The sequence below is a fragment of the Mastigoproctus giganteus genome, chromosome 7, assembly GCF_048544385.1.
Source record: "Mastigoproctus giganteus isolate SK-2022 chromosome 7, ASM4854438v1, whole genome shotgun sequence".
NCBI lineage: Eukaryota > Metazoa > Arthropoda > Arachnida > Uropygi > Thelyphonidae > Mastigoproctus > Mastigoproctus giganteus.
In genome coordinates this window covers 72,327,002-72,349,287 of record NC_143581.1, presented here as the reverse complement: position 1 = coordinate 72,349,287, position 22,286 = coordinate 72,327,002, and the positions used below count along the sequence as shown (strand labels likewise).

Below are 22,286 nucleotides of genomic sequence, written 5' to 3'. Positions count from 1 at the left end.
AAAAGATTTGAATGAAGACCAGAAAAGAGAAAGGCCCTTTCCCTTTTCTGGTCTTAGGCTTAGGTACAAGAGGCACAGGCCTAGGGGCACAATGGCTTTGGGGCACCAACATCATAAAAAAAAAGTAATAGTATTAAAGAGGACCAGAGAGTTGAAGCGTTGGTGGTATGAGCAGTGCCCCCAAAAGCATATTGCAAGGGGCGTAGTTTTTAGCATTTTTTGTTTTTGGTTTGCCTATTTGATTTTTTGTACCAGGCGCCGTATTGCATGGGGTTTTGATCAACGATTTTATTTTTGGGGTGCCTATTACTTTTTGCACCAAACTCCATTTTATCACGCTACAGCTGTGAACCAGTCTGAGGCATTCAATAAGCTAGAAAAATTAAATAACCGGTTAATCAAATAATTATTAGTTAACTAAGCAATTAACTGGATTAACAGGTCTTTGAAAACTAATTTACATGCCTATTAAACAGGAGGTACTGCTAACACTTTGCCCTATATTCAATGTTTATGTTAATACATTAATGTATAATATATTAATATATTATGTTAATATATTAATATTCTGTGAACTGGATGGAATAATATGAAAATTAGGCTGGAAACAAGTTGTAATGACGACACTCATATTAAAACACTTCTGCGATACATTTTATTATTGTTACAATAAATGATGCTAAGCAAAGTATTTATTTTGGAGAGACCTTGCTCTTTTATGGACCAAATACTACTATTTACAACATTATGAATTGTTTGTTAACTTGATGTTAAAGGTCGCTACCAAAGAATGTGAGCAGGATATGAAGAAATGAAAGATAATGCTACCCTTCACTAACAAGTTTTGCCTATTATTATTTTCAATAATAATTATTCTTATACTTTATAGACACAGCTTATACACTTTATTTAAGAAGATTTTTTTGCTTTGTTTTTGCAAAATTATTACATTTATTATTATTATACACCTATTTTATAAGTATAATTTTAAATATTTTATTCAAGAATTTTTTTGTTTAGTTTTTGAATAATTTATTGTTGTTATATACCTTTTGTAAATAAAAGTTTGTAAATTTAATTTTATGTAAGATTTTTTAAATATGTTCTATTACGACATGCCCCTTTTGTAAAATTTGTAAAGCTTAAAAATTTAATATAAAAAAAAATGATCAAGTGCTGAAAACCAAACTGGCCTAGGGGCCCCACATACCCTTGAGCCGCCCTGGGAAAGGGTGAATTTGTGATGACAATCCTTATAATCTGCACAGGTTTCAAACAAGTTTGTTAGATAAATAGTGACCATAGATATAGCATGGATTCATTATTATAATCCAGAGACCAAACAGCAGTCTGTGGAATGGCATGATGGATCTGCTTTCTACAAGAAATTTTAAAAGGTGCCACAAGTAATCAATTCCCAAGGTTTTTAGGAGAAAGAAGGGGTGATATTCATTGATTAGCTTCAAAGGAATAAATGCATTACAGGTAAATATCATACCTTGCTACTGAAATTTTATAAGCAATTAAAAGCCAAGCATAAGAAACTTCTCTTAAGGGATCCTATTTCATTACACTGCTCCCAGTCACATAGCTCATGTAACCACAGAGTGAAATCAATTGTTGCTATATTCAGTAATGGCCCCTTTGAATTACTACCTGTTTCTTGTGCTGGAAAAAAAAAAAAATTGAAAGGCAACACTTCAAGACAAATAATAATGCTATTCATGTGATTAATACTATGTAAGGAGTCTAGAAAAGATGATGGAATGTTGCATCAAGTATGTAACTTGGATCAATCAGTCAATGAAACAATCTGGACTTCTATTCATGTAGTCCAGAAACTTTTCAAATACTCCTCATGGTTATAACTATTTCACTTTTCTATGTGTGTGTGTGTGGGAGGGAAGAGACTTGTGCTTTTATGAAATGTGGCTTTACATATTTCTTACTCCCACCTTCCCACACACAAACACAAAATACAACATGCTTTAGACAGCCTATACTTTATATGCATATATATGTGAACTGATTTGAGGCTGATGAAATGATATTCATATTTATTGTGTGTTATGTATGTAATAAACTTACATATATATGACTTAATCATTCACAATGCTTCGATCTGGATGCTTTTACCAGTTACATAAAAAATATAATTATACATTTTTGCATTAGGTCAAACATTGCTTCAAGTCAAACATAAAATATGATACATTGTGTTGCATTGCATCATATTTCTCTCTTTCTGCAAATCTTTTATTGTAATCTTATTTTCTTCTTCAAAGTTAAATTTAATATACATTATAACCATGTATCAGAACTGAATAAATATAGTGGCCACTTATCAATAAAATTTACTTCTGTTAATTTTAATGGATATTCGTATGCTGCACACTAAAAGTATACAATGCAAGGAAATGTGATTTCACACTTGACTGATTATTTTTCTTTACTGAAGCTGGCTTTATAAAATACTTCAGAGGCCGTAGTCCATGAATCAATATATACAAACTCGTGAAAGCACTCTGGTAAATTATATTAACACACAGTGTATTATTAATCATATTAAAAGATTTCAAAATTCATAATATGTAAATGTTGACTATGTAATGACAGTTAGAATGACTTTTCATGCATCATATGCAACATATAGTGATACTGCAAACAAATTAGTCCAGCTAAAATTTCGTTGCTTCGCAGTCTTGGTCATCTTGGTACATATTTAAAGATGGTTGCCTTCCTGACATATTTAAAGAGGAATATGGGGCAAGTAATTCTCTCTTTGAATTACCATTCATAAAACTTGCAAGTTTAAGGTTTGGGTTTATAGATTCCCTGTCATGTGATGTAGGTGGATTGAGAAGCAACGTTGACCACCTGTTAAAGGTAGCAGATTCAATATCTGGAGTTTTTCCTTCTTCCTGTATACCATCAGATTGCTGTCTGGCAAAACTCACAAAAACCTAAAGAAAATAATTAGAATGCATGTAAAAAGTATGCTGCAATGTAAGCTTATATAACAACTTTAAGAAATAAGCAAAATAATAAAACATTTAAAAATGCCCTTCTCCGACAAAAAAAAATTTCGAAATATAAGTGAAGTTACCTTTCTGAGTTCAAGGGTGTGCCCATTATCATAGATAGGGATCGGTGGTCTCGTCTGCTTATTCCTTTAAATATCATTGGTAATTTTTTTTTTAAATCCCATCAGCTTCTCATACTTTTTTCACATTTAGCATGATAATTTTTCTTCCAACCCATTTCAGCATTCATGCATTCATCTGCAATCATATCTTTTACCTAGACCATCAGTGCTGCCAAGTCTAAAAGAATGCTCACATGTGAATACTGATGCAAAAACTCATGAACTCAAATAACCCTGAAGGCCATCATAAATTCCCTTGTAAAATTTAAAATATTTCCCTTTACCCTTTAACAACAGATATCTCTTCAGATAATCCTACATTAACACACTGTGATCACAACCTGCTAATAGTTCCTCAATGCAAAAATTCTAATTATCAGTTGACTCCTAAAGAAAAATAATCAGAAATCGAAAAGGAAAATTTTATGAACTGGAATACACATTGATAAAATATCTTAATTTTAATGATCAATATGACTTTACAATCCATGTCAGGAAAATAATGCCAAGAAAGTTCTCCTATGTGGCATCTCTAGCATGTTAATATAATGAGCAATGACCTAATTAAGAACCCCAGGGTCTCACATCTGGTGAGGGCTTGGAAAACCCAGGGTCCTGAGCTGGATATCATCATTCTTCTCTTTCTTGGTGATTCTTTTCTGCTTCTGACTCTCTCTCTCTCTCTCTTTCACAGGGTAACTCGTGAATTTTTTTTTGGCTGGTGCAGCATAAGCCTCAGGCTTCCTTGCACTATATGGCTAATAATAATAATAATCCCAGAAGTATATTGCTACTATTGGGATTTACACATAAGCTAAACAAGCTACAGCTTAGGGCCACATATTACAAGGGCCTCACTCCACCTTAAAAATTCTTTTTAAATATTGTCACAGTGAAGGGCCTCATACACATTATAGCTTAGGGTCACAACAAGTTTAAATCAGGCTCTGGCTTCTATGCAAGCAACCCAGCCACAAGTCCCAAAATATCTCTACAAATTCATGACATACAAGATGCCGATTATATATTTCCTTGGCTTCTATATGATAATTTTATTTTATCCAGTAGCAATGGCTAATCAGTGGCAAATGTGCCACAATAGACATGCATAGGAAAATATGCTGGCATGCAGTTACTCATACATAGTTTACATTACAAAAAGGTATTTTTCACTTAATGACAATTTGTTTTATGGTTTATCAGCCACTCTAGTGAAGAAAACACGAAAGGTATTTAGCAACAAATTCCTCAACAAAAACTTTCAAATATGGTTATGTTTTATAATATTATTGAAAACTATTTAATAATTTTAGTTAGTTTTCTTTTTATTATGGCATGTGAAAATCAATATATTTTTGTTTCAGCTTATTTTTGGTTACAGACTGAAAAAAAGTTTGCCATAACCAATAAATAAATAATCGTTATTAATAGTAATGGGAAGATATACAAACTAATGGATACACAGACTAATTAGTAGAATATACAAAATGAGGATACACAGACTAATTAGTAGAATATACAAAATGAGGATACACAGACTCATAGATTAACAGACACTGCAGACAGAAGCAAAAGTGATTCATGCACTTCTTCTTTTGGGATATGTATCAACCAGGAAAACAAGGTGTTGTGGATTACAAGTCCTACCGGGATCCTCATGGGACAAGCAAATATATGGGTTATGTTAGAGTTAGTAAGAGTAGAAAGTGGTGCATGTGTAATTGTGCATACATTAATGCTTGCAGTACAGTAAATAAATCTGATGAATTTAAAGTACTGGTTAGGTCATCAAACATGACACCGTAGGGTTAAAGTGTCACTCAGACATAAGGAAAGTGAAATGCGAATATGTTGAGTATGATGTTTACAGAAAGAACAGACAAGGCAAGAGGTGGGTAGAGTTATGCCCTTAGTTAAAAAAAAAAATTAGAATCTATGGCATCCAAGTTGATATGGGTGGTTAATGCAATGTTGAGTCAGTTTAGTGTGACATGTATATGGGAAAACTATACAGACAAATAGGGTGGGCCAGTAAATCAGAATGTCTTATAAGGGAGTATTTTAACTTTCCAGATATTGGCTGGAACTTGTGGTTTGCCAACTCACATGCTATCAAGGCTTTTGTAGATTTATTGGATGACAGTTTTCTACATGAGCATGTTAAAGAGGCAACAAGAGAAAGCAATACTCTTGATCTGATTATAAGCAGTGACTACCCATATGTGTGACTATTGATGCCGCCAACTCTGATCAATTATAACTTTATAAAAATAAATGAAATAAAATAAAATTACAAATAAAATAAAATAAATAAGTAAAATTGACTGTAAAGTATAGATTAAAATTGTTAAACCCATACTACTATAAAACTGAAGCTTTTGGCAGCATCTGCTGCCTTCCTCAACATAAGTAGTGCTGAATCAACAATTCATTATAAAGCACTAAGTCTTCCCAGCAGACCCAGGATGTATTATGGTACCTGTGCATATTCCGTTTCCCATATAGTTATCATAGTTAGCACCAGAAGTGGCACAGAGCTGTACGACCTTAAGACATTCATCCCTATCCAGGATAATGGTCTCAAACATTACATTAATCCTACAACCTTTATCCCTATTCAAGCTACGATCACCCAAGGAACAAATCCTTAGGCTCTCCAGCCACTTCCAGTTCCAGCAACCCCCTCTACCTTATCTGTAATTACAGCTCCTTCGGCTGTTATACCATGCCTGGTTTCCAGGCATGTTCCACCATGGCCAACCCGAGACATTAGCCAACCTAAGCGCCCTACTATGCTCCCCCAATCTATCGCGTAATCTGCGCTTAGTCTCATGTACATAACATCCCCCACAATCCGGGCACTGAATTTTATAGACAACCCCACTATTGTTGTGGACATGGTACTCGGAGGGAGGAGGGGGTACCTGGCTCCACTGCATACATTCCCTACTATCCAGGTGTGTCGCAGCCAATAGCCTGCATTTTACACTCATATCAATTACGTTGTGTGCAGCTTCCGGGTCGGAAGCTGTGCACTGTGATGGCGGCAGTTAAAGACCTTGTTGTAGGAGTTCGCAACAGTGGGGTTTGTCTATAAAATTCAGTGCCCGGATTGTGGGGGATGTTACATAGGTGAGACTAAGCGCAGATTATATGATAGACTGGGGGAGCATGGTAGGGCACTTATTTTGGCTAATGTCTCAGAGTCGGCCGTGGCCGAACATGCCTAGGAAACCAGGCTGTAATTACAGATAAGGTAGAGGGTTTCTGAAACCGGAAATGGCTGGAAAGCCTAAGGATTTGTTCCTTGGGTGATCTTAGCTTGAATAGGGATAAGGGTTGTAGGATTAATGTAATGTAATGTTTGAGACCATTATAAGGTCGTTTTAAGGTTGTACAGCCCCGTGCCACTTACAGTGCTAACATATGGGAAACGGAGTATGCGCAGGTACCATAGTACATCCTGGGTCTGCTGGGAAGGCTTAGTGCTTTATAATGAATTGTTGATGCAGCACTACTATGTTGAGGAAGGCAGCAGATGCTGCCAAAAGCTTCAGTTTTATAGTAGTACGGGTTTAACGATTTAAATCTATACTTTACAGTCGATTTTACTTATTTATTTTATTTTATTTGTAATTTTATTTTATTTATTATTTTTTTATAAAATTATAATTGGTCAGAGTTGGCAGCATCAATTATGGATAGATTTCCTGACCACAGAGGCCTTTTTTAGTAAATAAGCAGTGACTCCTTATGCATTAAAAATATCCAAATAAAGGAACAACTAGGTGGCAGTGATCATAATATATTGATATGGGATTTACTTCAAGATATAACCATTGTCAAGGTAACATCATTCTTCTCTTTCTTGGTGATTCCCTTCTACTTTTGACTCTCTCTCTCTCTCTCTCTCTCACACAGGGTTACTTGGGAACTTTTTTTTTTCCTGGTGCAGCATAAGCCTCAGGCTTCCTTGCATCATATGGATATTAATAATAATAATAATAATAATAAAAAGGAATGGCGTTTCCTGTCCAACTGCAAATTCTAAATGGGAAGCATTTAGGGAAGTAATTGAAGCTACAAAACTTTTTACATCAATTAAGAGATACTGGTCAAGATTTAGACCTAAATGGATGTTAGATGAACTGATGAGACTAGTGGTAGAGAAGAAAAATGCATAGGATGATCATAAATTATCAGGGGACACAGAAACCTTTAGAGGGAATGGTTGTGTGAATTTTTTTTTTTTGGCTGATGCTACATAAGCTCATACGCTTGCTTTCTTGCATCATATACTTCTATTACTATGCGTTAGGCAAGCTAAGGCAGATTATAAGAAGTCATTGGCTAGTCATCAGAAACAAAGAAAAGTAGCAAAGAATTCTTTGCTTAGGTAGAAGAAAAATGATGAAATACATTGAACCACTAGATATGGTAGGCATAACTACTGATGATCCTGTTTGGATTGCTCACGAGCTAAATAAATATTTGAATTTACACTGACCTACAAGAAGTTTTTAGGGATGGGAACACCAGAAGTACAGCAAGCTATAATTAGGAGCTAAATGCTTTTATGATAATTGAGAAGGAAGTGGAAGAGAAATTGTTGAAGCTGAGAGGAAATAAGACACCCAAGGCTGATGGGATCTATCCAGTTATATTAAAAGAAACAGCCAAAGAGGAAAGCAAACCTTTAACCACAATTATGAGAGAATCCTTAGGGTTCCCTCTAAATCCATGGGTTCAGAGGAGATCCCTAAGGAAGATGAAATGTCTTCCCAAATCACCAGTGGGGGGGAATAAAAGGGTGGTGTAATTACAAAAATGAAATTAACTTCTGTTCCAGGCAAAATAATAGTGTCAATGGTTAAAAAAGTATTGTAGGATCATTTAGACAGAATGCAATTATATAGAAATAACAAAAGAACTGGATGCAACAAATAATTCTGACATCATATACAGGCAGTTCTCGCTTTACGAATTCCTAGGCTTACGATTTTTTTTTTTTCAAAGTATCAAGTATCAACAGAATCGAAAATATGAACATTATTTGCAAAAAATGAATGTTAAACATTCATAAATACCGCATTTCAAACCACGTGCATAGTTATACAATACAGTGTACTGCACTTTACAATATTAATCTGTTACCATTGTATCGCAAAAATATCGTAATATGAACCCGATAACACATTGGTTTTTGGTAATTCATTCTGCGACCTCAGAAGTTCAGATTTTCACTTTATAACTCCCTAAAAGGTCATTTTTATAGTGTAAATTGTATTAGTTACCAATTCAAATCATTAAATGCACTACACTTGAAATGTTATCATGTTATAAGAACCAATTTTGAACGGCTTTGTGATATTTTTCTAAAGCACATTTCTAGAAGTCACAACCATAAAACAATAAAAACAATTTGCACTTTCCAGTTTATTGGGCTTTTCTGTTACTGGAAGCAATTATAAACGGGTAGTAAACTCGATATTATTGCATTTGTGAAAATACCAATAGCTGGAATTGTGTGGGTTTTTACGTTATTATGGTGAAATGTGTTTGCCCTTTATTGAAATCTTCAATCGTATAAAAAACATAAATAGAATTTCAGAATCTTCTCTTCATTCCTTTTTTTTTTTTTTTGCTTCGTAAACTTGTTACTCTGCGTAAATCATGTTAGTTGCAATTTGTGCTTTCTGTTAAAAAATGCTTATGCATGCTATTGAAATTTATAAAGAAAAGAGAAGATTATCTGGGAAATAAACACCTCTTGAAGCATTTCTGAAGAATAAATGCTTCAAGAGGTGCAACAAACCAACGAGTTGTTGGTGCAACAAACCCAATAATTATCGATCAACGAGTGTGCATTTAGTCGATGATGATGAAGAATAAACATTCTTTAACATTTGTAAGTCATAAATAATTTCTCTATTATTATAATTTGATTGATTTTATAGTCTACATTTTCATTTCTTTGGATAAATCAATCATTGTTTAAACATAAACTAATTAGCTAACTAATGTCATTGTTGATAACGTAACCCCTATTTTTAACATTATGTCTAAGGGAAATAAATTCCCGCTTTACGAGCGCGTGCTAGGAATTAATTAACTCATAAAGTCGAGAACTACCTGTACTTAGATTTCAGCAAAGCTTTTGATACTGTTTCACATGAAAAACTACTGTGCAAATTGGAGCAGTATGTATTAGGGGCAAGACATGCTACTGTCATGGATAAAGTGATGGTCGAGTAGAGGACAGAGAATGGTTATAAATGGGCACTGCTATCCTTGGATTATTGTTATTAATGGGGTCCTCCTATTGTTTGGCCTATTGTTTTCTGTATGTGTAATGGTACTGCTGGAGGCATATCAGGCTTAATATCTAAGTTTACAGTTGTTACAAAGGTTGGCAAGGTGTATAATGACGGAAATCAGGTTATGCTACTGCAACGAGATCTAAAAACCTTGGGCAGATGGCTGAGAAGTGGCAATTAATATTGGCAAATGCAAGTTATTGTATATGGGTTTCAGTAATCCCAGAATAACTAACCGTGTGGTACTACTATCCATTAGCTTGATTGTGATAACTGTGTGGTACCACAAAGGACCTAGAGTTAATTGTGCAGTTGGACATGAAGTTCTTTGATAATTGCAGATGAGCTGCTAGGCCATCTATTAGGTTTTGTCAGTGAAAAACAGCAGTTTTGTTGGTAAGGATTAGGAGGTAATTATTCCACTTTATAATGTAATAGTAAGGCTATCTCTCGAGCATGCATGTGTGGAAGCTTCATTTTGGAAAGGATATGGGTCTATTGGAATGCATGCGGGGAAGAGCAATGAGCTTAGTGAGGGAAACAAAAGGGTAATTTTTTCAAGAAAGACCTGAGTTCTGCACATTGCCACATCTGGAAACTCAGTATCTGCAAGGAGATCTGAATGAAGTGTGCAAGGCTTTAAATGGATTGAGTAAGCTAAACAGTGATGGCATCTTTATGTGTATTGTCAGAGCTTCTTGCTCAGACAACATACACAAGGGGGCCTAAATTTAAATTTAGAAAGGTCAGTTACACAATAGATATGTGGAAAATTTGCTTTCACACAGAGGGTAGTTGTTGGAAAAAACTTGTATGTGGCATTGTGGAAGTAGGTAGATTGAATACATTTAAGGAGGAATTAGACAATTTATTAGAAGGTGTGGACAGGTAATGTGGGCAGTATTTTTTTGTTTATTTATTTTTATTTTTTTGGCTGATGATGTATAAGCTTGTTTCCTTGCATCATTTGCCATTACTAGTACTAATGTGCATATTATGAGGTATAATATATTACTAGTTTTGCTCATCACAATGACAGGCACAGGAGCATTACAATTTGATTAAGAAATTAGTACTATTAATCAGATATTTAAACAACATAATTTATAGAATTTTAAAGAACACTGTAGTTAGATTAAGATCATTTCAATGATAAATGATTAATGACTAAATAGACAGGTAAACTTATGTTATGTACAAATTTCAGCAAACAAAATTTTCTTTCAAGTGAGCATTGAGTTCACTACAACTGTATCTTTGTGTATGTTCATTATGGACAGTGTTGATTTACATACAAGGTGTGGCTATTAAATAACAAAACTTATTAAATAATGTGCAGCCAAGCACACCAAACACAACCTGTGAAACAAAGGCACAGCAGTTGACCTCAAACCTTTTCCTAGTTGTCTGCCAAATCATGTTCCAACACACTCATTCGCTTTGCAGTGTCAGATTTTCATTACCTTGTGATTTTGCAGCTTGCCAGAAAAATGACAGAAAAAAAGAATCAAACTCAATTTTTTAACCAAACTAAAGAAAACACCAACACAAGTTATGAGTTGTTACATCAATTTTATGAGGAAGATACCATGTCAAAAGCTTATGTGTTTGAATGACATAAAAGATTTTTAGAAGGAAGAGAGAATGTGGAAGACAATGAATGACCAGGCATTCCATTATTCATGAAAACTGATAAAATGTGGATTAGGTAAGGACACTGATTAGAAGTTAACATTGTTTAAGCATTAGCATTAGTTGAGGTGTATGATGCAAGAAAGGAAGCTTATACAGCATCAGCCAAAAAAAAAAAAAAGTAAAAAAAAAAAGATCCCTTCCCATTTCACCCATCTGGTCACTCCAAATGTTTGTCTAGTTCAGTCTTAAATTTATTTAAGCTATCAACTTCCACAACAATAAATGGAAGTCTGCTCTAGCAATCAACTACCCATTGGCTAAAGGCAAACTTCTGCAAATCTATTCTATAACCGTCTTTCCTCAATTTCAATCTATGTCTCCTCGGGTTCTTGGTCTGAGCAAACGGAAGTATCCCATCAGCATTGAGCCTGCTCAAACTGTTCAAGGCCTCATACACCTCAATCAGATCACCTTGCAGGTACCTAGTCTCCAGATGCTGCAAATTGCAGAACTTAAACCTTTCTTCATAAGTGCACCCCATTGTTCCTCTCACCAACCTTGTTGCCCTTCTCTGTACTCATTCTAGCAACTCTATGTCCTTCTGAAAATGAGGCCTCCAGACCTGTATACAGTACTCAAGGTGTGGCCTGACCATTGTCTTATACAAAGGGATAATCACCTCCTTGTCTCTGCTAGCAAAATTCCTATATATCATTGACAAAACTCCATGACCTGCTATGGCAGCCCATCTGCACTGCTCAGAGAAATTCATATCTGACTGCACAATTAACCCCAGGTCTTTTTCATTCTCCACCTCCCTGAGAGTAGTACCACACAGTTGGTACATTTCTCTTGGGTTACTGCTACCCATATGCAGTACTTTGCATTTGTCAATGTTAAACTTTAGTTGCCACTTCTCATCCCATCTGCCTAACTTTTCTAGATCCTGTTGCAGTAGCATACTGTCTTTAGTGTCATTAACAACCGTGGCAACTTTGGCAGGTTGCCAAAGGGTTGTTACAGGGTTGTTATCAGGCTTAATGTCCAAGTCATTCCAAATGATTGTAAGTCAATATTTGTTACTCTTGTTGAGAGGCTGTTTTTGAATAATTTTGCTGTTCAATCAATTTAAAATTTTTTTAATCATTTAAATTTTTCATTTACCTTTTGTATACAATGAGGTATATACACACTGAATTGGTTTTGCATTAGCAATACTGTCTTGTGTGGAAATGGACTGGTCCTGAAATCCCAAAGTCAGGAACAGCTGATATTAATGTAGTTCGCACATGTGGCAATCAGTTTTTTGAGTGTCTGCAAGGAAGAATGGGTCAGTGTCAAAATCTTTCTAACTTCAAATGTGGAATGACTGTTGGGGGCAAGTTGTGCAGGTGCCATTATGTTGACAACGTACAACATGGTTTACTGCATCCATTCTGTGGTGTCATGAGTCTACTGTGACTGGCTCAACAGCAGCTGAACAACTAGCCAATGATTACATGTAGGACAGCCACGTGTAGTCAACTTCTGTGCTGTGTTATGAGACAAGACACAGCATCATTCAAGGTTTAGGCCTAAATGGATATCAGATGAACTGATGAGGCATATGGCAGAGAAGAAACATGCACGGGATACATACAAATTAACACATGACACAGAAGCCTATGATAGATAAAGTTGATCTGTAACCAAGTTACAAAGGAGGTTAGGCAGGCGAAGGCAGATTACGAGAAATCTTTGGCAAGGGATGCAAAGAAAAACAGCAAAGAGTTCTTTACTTATGTAAACTCTAGAAGGAAGGGGATGAATCAGATTGGTCCACTTGATATCGATGGGTCAACTGTTGATGATCCTGCTCAGGTAGCTAACAAACTAAATGAATATTTTGCATCCACATTCACACATGAGGAGTTATTTAGCGAGGGGAAAGTCAGAGGTGTATTCAACTCTAGCAGTAAGCTAGAGAATCTTGTAATAACTGAGAGTAAAGTGGAGGAGAAATTGTTGAAGATAAACACAAGGAAGGCACATGGGGTGGATGGGATCTATCCAGTTATATTAAAGGAGGCAGCAAAGGAAGTAAGCAAACCCTTAGTCATAATTATGAGAGCTTCCTTGGACTCAGGGGAGGTACCCACAGACTGGAGATGTGCAAATGTGACCCCAATTCACAAAGGAGGATCAAAGATTGACACAAGTAATTATAGACCTGTGAGTTTAACTTCTGTTCCAGGAAAATTAATGGAGGCACTAGTTAAAGAAGCACTGCAGGATCATTTAGACAAGACTTCAGTTATAGCTTGGACACAGCATGGTTTTGTTAAGGGGAAGTCTTGCCTGACCAACTTGATTGGATACTATGATGCAGTCACAAAAGAACTGGATGCAGGGAATAACTTTGATATTATATACTTGGATCTTAGAAAGGCTTTTGATACTGTTGCACATGGAAGACTGCTACACAAATTGGAGCAGTGTGACATTGGAGGCAAATTGCTGCTGTGGATAAAGGGGTGGCTGAGGGGGAGAAGACAGAGAGTAGTAATCAATGGACACTGCTCGTCGTGGACTAATGTTATTAGTGGAGTCCCTCAGGGCTCAGTGTTGGGTCCATTATTGTTTTCTGTATTCATAAATGATATTGATGATGTTATATCAAGCTTAATGTCGAAGTTTGCAGACGATACAAAGGTAGGCAGGGTTGTCAAGGACACTACTGACACTATGCTGCTGCAACAGGATCTGGAAAGGTTGAGCAGATGGGCTGAGAGGTGGCAAATGAAGTTTAACATTGACAAATGTAAAGTACTACACATGGGAAACAGCAACCCCCAGAGTAACGTATCAACTCTGTGGTACTACACTGACAGTGGTAGAGAATGAAAGGGACCTGGGGGTGGTTGTGCAGGCAGATATGAAGTTCTCTGAGCAGTGCAGACGGGCTGCAAGAGTAGCTCATGGTGTATTGTCAATGATATATAGGAATTTTTCTAGCAGGGATAAGGAGGTGATTATTCCCTTGTATAAGGCAATGGTCAGGCCACACCTAGAGTACTGTATACAGGTCTGGAGGCCTCATTTCAAGAAGGATGTAGAGCTGCTGGAACGAGTACAGAGAAGGGCAACAAGATTAGTGAATGGAACAAAGGGGTGCTCTTACGAAGAAAGGCTTAAGTTTTGCAAATTACAGTGTCTGGAGACTAGGCACCAGCGAGGTGATCTGATAGAGGTGTATAAAGCCTTGAATGGTTTGAGCATGCTCAATGATGATGGGATTCTTCCTCTCGCTCAGAATAATCACCTGAGAGGGCATAAATTCAAATTGAGGAAAGACAGATGTAGGATAGACGTGCGGAAATTTGCCTTTAGCCAGTGGGTGGTTGGTTGGTGGAACAGACTGCCATCCCTTGTGGTGGAGGTTGATAGCCTAAATAAGTTTAAGGCTCAGCTGGACAGGTATTTTGAACGAACAGAGGGGTGAAGTGGAAGTGGTTTTTTTTTTTTTTTTTTGGCTGATGCTGCATAAGCTTGCTTTCTTGCATCAAATGCCTCTACTAATGCTAATGCTAATGCTAATCATGTGTCTTGTCTCATAACACAGCAATGCAGCACAGTGGCCCGGCTAACTACCTAGTATAACGTGGGAAAGCAAAACCAATATCCGCATGGGCTATGTGAGAGACATAGAATCATAGCTCATATAGGCTATGATTGTCAGAGGTAACCCATGCTTACTGCAAGACACAAGAAACTATGCCTTGCATGGGCATCTCAGCACCTACACTGGACCACCACCAGGTGGAAATCTGTTGCCTGGTCTGATCAATCCTACTTTCAATTCTATCATGCTGATGGGCATATCTGCATTTGGAGAAATGCAACATGAGGCCATGGCACCCAGATTTACTGCTGATGTTCAATAGGCCAGAGGCGGTGGTGTTATGGTATGGGGACGGTTTTAGTGGAATGCCCTAGGTCCTGTGATCAAATGTAGAAAGCTGTTAATCAACAGCTTTTTCTGCACCTTTATGCCAAATATCATGTCAACAGCTTGATCCATATCACATATGCACCTCCCCTCCACAAAAATCTCGCTTTACAGCATGGAGTACAGAACTTTTAACTCCTGAGGTAAGTTATTTGATAAATGTAGGTGATTGAAACATAACGCAATGTATACAATGCTTAACTTGTTTTTTTTAGGTATGTTTTGCATATTCCTAAAGTGCCTGTCATCTCTGCCATGTCACAGAGCAACTTAGCTCCCAGGGGAACATATTTTCATGAAATTTTATTTGTTGAGCCATCCTAAATTTAATTAAAATCAAATCAACAGAAATATTAAGAAATTGTTGTTTTCTATAAAATTTCAAGTTATCTCTACGTAAATGGAAGTATGTTTCAGATGTTTGATCATTACTTGACAAATTTTCAGTGTGTGGGTGTGTGTGTGGATTCTGTTAGTCTGTGGGAAAGATACAGGATCAATTCTGATTCAACATTAATTATTATCATTAGATTATTAAATTAAATAATAATTAATCAAACTATATTAATTTTTTCTAAACAGCTAAGTAAGTAGGTGAAAAATTATTCCACCTACATGGAATACTTTTTCCACATCTGGGGTGGTGCCCCACTCTCAAGTTTCTGGACCTCTATACAAAAGAGAAAAGGGCAGTCAGTTTAATTCATTACTTGCCTTCTACTAACTCTCTCTCTGCTCTATTTTTTAGACATTTTGTTTCTGCTGCTTGACTTTTCTCTAAATACTTCAATGGGCTCTATTTTTCTGAACTAGATCATCTGTGACAGTATGACAGTTTCACCACTGGTAACTCATTTGAAGAGGTCTGGATTTGAGTTCTGTCAATGACTGAAGGAATTTTTCAAGATCTTTTCAATGAAGGTTGATCTCGGGCACATTGAGCAGTTTTTCAGCACATACAATATGCAAATTGGCCAGTAAACACACACACACACACACACACACACACACACACACACACACACACACACACACACACACACACACACAGAGAGAGAGAGAGAGAGAGAGAGAGAGAGAGAGAGAGAGAGAGAGAGAGAGAGAGAGAGAGAGAGAGAGAGAAATAATACACAATAATGCAATATTATCTAATCCACTGGTGTGCCTAAAACACAACCACAACTTCTGAATTGTTGGCATTTGTAATTCCATGCTCTTTTCCAAACCAGTTTGAACATGTGCCTCAAGCAGTCAGCATCCATTAACTGTCCCACTCCAAATGTGTGCATAACTAAGTTTTCCTCTTCCTCATTTATTGTTTTCGCTTCTGTTCTTTGTAACTACCTTTAGTATTAGCATTAGTAGTGGCATATGATGCAAGAAAGCAAGCTTATGCAGCATCAGCCAAAAAAAAAAAAAAAAATCACTTCCACTTCACCCCCTCCGTTCGTTCGAAATATCTGTCCAGCTGAGCCTTAAATTTATTTTGGCTATCAACTTCCACAACAAGGGATGGAAGTCTGTTCCACCAACCAACTACCCGCTGGCTAAAGGCAAATTTCCGCACATCTATCCTATATCTGTCTTTCCTCAATTTGAATTTATGCCCTCTCAGAGGATTATTCTGACCTCTTGCTCAGAGGATTATTCTGAGCAAGAGGCAGTATCCCATCAGCATTGAGCATGCTCAAACCATTCAAGGCTTTGTACACCTCTATCAGATCACCTCGCCGGTGCCTAGTCTCCAGACACTGTAATTTGCAAAACTTAAGCCTTTCTTCGTAAGAGCAACCCTTCGTTCCATTCACTAACCTTGTTGCCCTTCTCTGTACTCGTTCCAGCAGCTCTACATCCTTCTTGAAATGAGGCCTTCAGACCTGTATACAGTACTCAAGGTGCGGTCTGACTATTGCCTTATACAAGGGAATAATCACCTCCCTATCTCTGCTATAAAAATTCCTGTATATCATTGATAAGACACCATGAGCTACTCTTGCAGCCCATCTGCACTGCTCAGAGAACTTCATATCTGCCTGCACAATTACCCCCCAGGTCCTTTTCATTCTCTACCACTGTCACTTTAGTACCACAGAGTTGATACGTTGCTCTGGTGTTGCTGTTTCCCATATGTAGTACTTTACATTTGTCAATGTTCAACTTCATTTGATATATAGGAATTTTGCTAGCAGGGAAAAGGAGGTGATTATCCCTCTGTATAAGGCAATGGTCAGGCCACGGCTTGAGTACTGCATACAGGTCTGGAGGCCTCATTTTAGGAAGAATGTAGATTTACTTGAGCATGTACAGAGAAGGGCAACAAGATTGGTAAGGGGAATGAAGGGATCCTCTTACCAAGAGAGGCTTAAGTTCTGCAAATTGCAGTGGCTGGAGACTAGGCACCTGCGCGGTGATCTGATTGAGGTATATAAGGCCTTGAATGGGTTGAGCACGCTGAATTCTGATGGGATCCTTCCACTTGTTCAGATTACGAACCTAAGGGGGCATAAATTCAAGTTAAGAAAGGACAGATGTAGAATAGATGTGCGGAAATTTTCCTTTAGCCAGCGGGTGGTTAATTGCTGGAACAAACTTCCATATGTCATTGTGGAAGTTGATAGGTTGAATAAATTTAAGGAGGAACTGGACAGGCATTTGGAGGGAATGGTGTGATTTTTTTTTTTTTTTTTTGGCTGATGCTGCATAAGCTCATACATTTGCTTTCTTGCATCACATGCCACTACTATTACTACTACTACTACTACTACCTCTCAGCCCATCTGCTCAACCTTTCCAGATCCTGTTGCAGCAGCATAGCGTCAGTAGCGTCCTTAACAACCCTGGCAACCTTTGTATCATCTGCAAACTTGGACATTAAGCTTGATATACCATCATCAATATTATTTATAAATACAGAAAACAACAATGGACCCAACGCTGAACTCTGAGGGACTCCACTAATAACATTATTCCTCAATGAGCAGTGTCCATTAATTACCACTCTAAGTCTTCTGCCACTCAACCATCCCTTTATTCATAGCAACAATTTGCCACCAATGCCACACTGCTCCAATCTGTGCAGCTGTCTTCCATGTGCAACAGTATCAAAAGCCTTTCTAAGATCCAAATATATAATATCAAAGTTATTCCCTGCATCCAATTCTTTTGTGACTACATCACAGTATCCAATCAAATTGGTCAGGCAAGACCTTCCCTTAACAAAACCATGCTGTGTCTGAGCTATAACTGAATTCTTGTTAAGATGATCCTTCAGTGCTTCTTTAACCAGTGCTTCCATTAATTTTCCTGGAACAGAAGTTAAACTCACAGGTCTATAATTACTTGTGTCAGCCTTTGATCCTCTTTTGTGAATTGGAGTTACATTTACACATCTCCAGTCTGTAGGTACCTCTCCTGAGTCCAAGGAAGCTCTCATAATTATGGCTAAAGGATTGCTTACTTCCTTTGCTGCCTCCTTTAATATAACTGGACAGATCCCATCCACCCCAGTGCCTTTTTTGTATTTATCTTCAACAATTTCTCCTCCACTTTACTCTCAATTATTACAAGATCATCTAGCTCACTGCCTATGTTTACTTCATCTATGGCATTCCCCTTACTGAATAACTCCTCATGTGTGAATGTAGATGCAAAATATTGATTTAGTTTGTTAGCTACCTGAGCAAGATCATGAACAGTTGAACCATCGATATCAAGTGGACCAATCTGATTCATTCCCTTCCTTCTAGAGTTTACATAAGTAAAGAACTCCTTGCTGTTTTTCTTTGCATCCCTTGCCAAAGATTTCTCGTAATCTGCCTTCACCTGCATAACCTTCTTTGTAACTTGGCAACAGATCAACTTATATCTATCATAGGCTTCTGTGTCACATGTTAATTTATATGTATCCCATGCATTTTTCTTCTCTGCCATATGCCTCATTAGTTCATCTGACATCCATTTAGGCCTGAACCTTGAACAATATTTCTTAGTTGGTATGTAAAGCCTAGTAGCTTCCAAGATAAGTTCTTTGAATGCTTCCCATTTTGAGTTTGCTGTTGGTAACATCATCAGTTGGTCCCACTGTATAGAATTTAAATATTGTCTCAGACCATCGTAGTCGCCTTTATGAAAGCAATAACCCTTCCCTTTATCCCTGATGGTAGTTACCTCCTTGAGTAAATGCGACTTCAGCACACTGTGATCACTGGCACCTAGTGGTTCCTGTATCTGCAGATCTTTAATGCATGAAGAATCACTGCTGATAATCAAATCAAGAGTATTGCTCCCTCTAGTTGCCTCCCGAATATGCTGATTTAGAAAACAATCATCCAATAAATCCACAAAAGCCTTGCTAGTGTATGCGTGACCAACCCACAAATTCCAGTCAATATCTGGGAAATTAAAATCCCCCATTATAAGACTCTCTGATTTACTGGCCCACTCTATTTCCCTGTACAGTTTCTTATTATACTCATCAGAGTCATTAGGCCTATAGCACACTCCTACTCTCAATTTTGATCCCCCAATGCTTATGTCACACCAAACTAACTCGACACTGCACTGTCCAGCGATGTCGACTGGCTTCACTTCCTTGGATTTTATGTGTTTCTTAACTAATAGCATAACGCCTCCTCCCTTCCTATCCTTTCTGTAGACGTTGTACTCCCCAAATTCCAGTTCTGCATTACTTATATCTGTGTGACACCACGTCTCTGATATCCCAACAATATCCGCCTTTGATGCTTTGAGCAATACCTCAAATTCATCAAATTTATTTACTAAACTCCTAGTATTGGTGTACAAGCAAGTATACATGTATACTTGCTTGTACACCAATATATACATGTATACTTGCTTGTACACCATGTATACAAGCAAGTATAGCTACCCTAACACAACCCATGTGTTTACTTGTACCCCAATGACTCCCAGCAGTCTCTGAAATATCCTGCATCTTATTTTCCAAGCTGCTGCTCATTCCAATAGAAGCAGTGCAAGAATCACTTTCACCTCTGCCAGTGGCTACTGTTAATCTATTAGTCCTTGTATCCCCCAAGCTATTAGTTTTCCGACCCACTTAACACTGCCTCGATAGCATCAGCAAACATTCTTGCACCACCCTTTCTATTTAAGTGTATCCCATCCCTGTAGAAGCAGTCTCTCCTGTTAACAAGTACAGACCAGGCTGAAAAAAATTCTACCCCTTGAGCCCTGCACAATCTTTCCAGGGCCGAACTGATCGACATGGCTCTCATCATATACTCCCTCCTATCGTGTCTGGACAGAATTGCAGACGCTTTCAAATTCAACCCTAATTCACGGTTTTTTTTCAACAGTGACCTGTACTTGTTACGTAATTCTGCCGGTCTCCTACTCTTAATATCATTAGTGCCAACGTGTACAACTATATCACCTTTTGTGCCCTTAAAAGATGATTACTTCAAATATATTTTCTAATAATTACCATCTGCAGAAATGCAAGTCTAATGTCAACAAATACCTTTGTCTCCTCGGCCTTTAATCTGTGCATGGTCCCAAGCACATGTTCTGAAACTTGCTGTTAGATCCTTTCTTATAGATCAGTGTCTGAACGTTTGAAATATGCTTGGTTTTTATACAGAGTTAAATTTAGGAAGACTTGACAAATCTTTCTAATCAGATAAGACCTAAATATAAAATTTCTTAAAAATCAGTCTGTTGGGATTCAAATTGTTACACATGGATGAACAGAGAGATAGATGGACATAGATAAAAGTGGTAAACAATTTATGCACTAGCGAATGTGCCTAGAAAAAAATAAAAAAATATTGGGTACACTGAATAATGTAAGAGAATTAATGTCATTAACCAGTACTGTTTTGTATTATTTAAAGTACTATATATATATTTTATATTATGTTGTGTACATTGATTATTTCATTAATAATATTATATCTGAGAAGCAAGTAGTAAATGAAAATTTTATATCATTAAAGGCTGACTTCAATATGACTGAATAAAATTATTCAAAACAAGCTCTAAAAGAAAAGAAATAAATACCAATAATCATTGGAATGTCCCTAACTAGAGAACGGTCATTACTAACAGAGATATTGATGAAGTAAATATATTTTAGGAGATACGAATAAATGAAGTATAATCCTTGTGATTAATAAGGAGTAATGATTCAAATGATATAACTCGATTGAATCATTCGATTACATAACATTCAGATGATATCAAGTTATAGTATTAATAGTGGCAAATGATGCAAGAAAGCAAGCTTATAACGCAGCCAACCAAAAAAAAAAAAAAAAAAAACCTTCTCACATCACTCATCCATCCATTTCAATAGTTTGTCTAATTCTTCCTTGAATTTATTCAAACTACCAATTTTACAACAGCAGATGGAAGTTTATTCCAACAATCAATCACTAGCTAGGTAAAGGCCAGTAAATCTATCCTGCAATCATCCTTTTTCAATTTGAATTTATGTCCCCTCATGTGTATAGTCTGAGTTAGATAAAGAATGCCATTAGCACTGAACTTGCTGAATCCATTCAAAGCCTTAGACGTCCCAATCAGTTCATCTCACAGCTGTCTAGTCTCCAGACCCAGCCATTTGCAGAACTGAAGCTTTTCTTGGTAAGAGTACCCTATTGTACCTCTCACTAGTTGCATTATCCTTCTCTACACCCATTCCAGCAGATCTACATCCTTCATAAAATGAGGCCTCCAGACCCATATGCAGTACTCAAGTTGTGGCCTAAATCATTGCCTTGTACAATGGAATAATCACTTCCTTATCAATGCTAACAAAGATATCCTTTTGTACCATTGACAAAACCCCATGAACTGTCCTAGCAGCCTATCTGCACTGTTCAGAGAACTTCATATCTGACTGCAATTATCCCCCAGGTCTTTTTCATTTTCCATTATGCCAGGTGTAGTACCACACAGTTGGTATGTTAATCTGGGATTACTGCTACCCATACGTAGTACCTTATATTTATCCTAGGTTGCTGTTGCACCAATAAACCCAAAACCTTCCATTTGTCAATGTTAAACTTTAACTGCCATTTTTCAGTCTGTTTGCCTAACTTTTCTAGACCTTGTTGCAGTAGCTTATCTTGATTACTGTCATTAATCACCATGCCAACATTTGTATCATTTCCAAATTTAGACATTAAACCTGATATATCTTCATCAATATCATTAATAA

The 22,286-nt window shown here is 37.0% G+C and overlaps 1 protein-coding gene across 5 annotated transcripts in view; it reads right to left on the bottom strand.

The window, feature by feature from the left end:
* Window positions 1-1,125: 1,125 nt before the first annotated feature.
* The window catches only part of LOC150082988 (uncharacterized), a 1,785,507-nt gene continuing 1,764,346 nt past the window's right edge, over window positions 1,126-22,286 (bottom strand). For all 5 annotated transcript variants that reach the window (XM_090377722.1, XM_090377724.1, XM_090377725.1 and 2 more), the window contains one exon: window positions 1,126-2,963. In XM_090377722.1, the coding sequence (XP_090233848.1) occupies window positions 2,679-2,963 (285 nt within the window). In that variant the 3' untranslated portion in view covers window positions 1,126-2,678. The remainder of the gene's footprint in view (window positions 2,964-22,286) is intronic.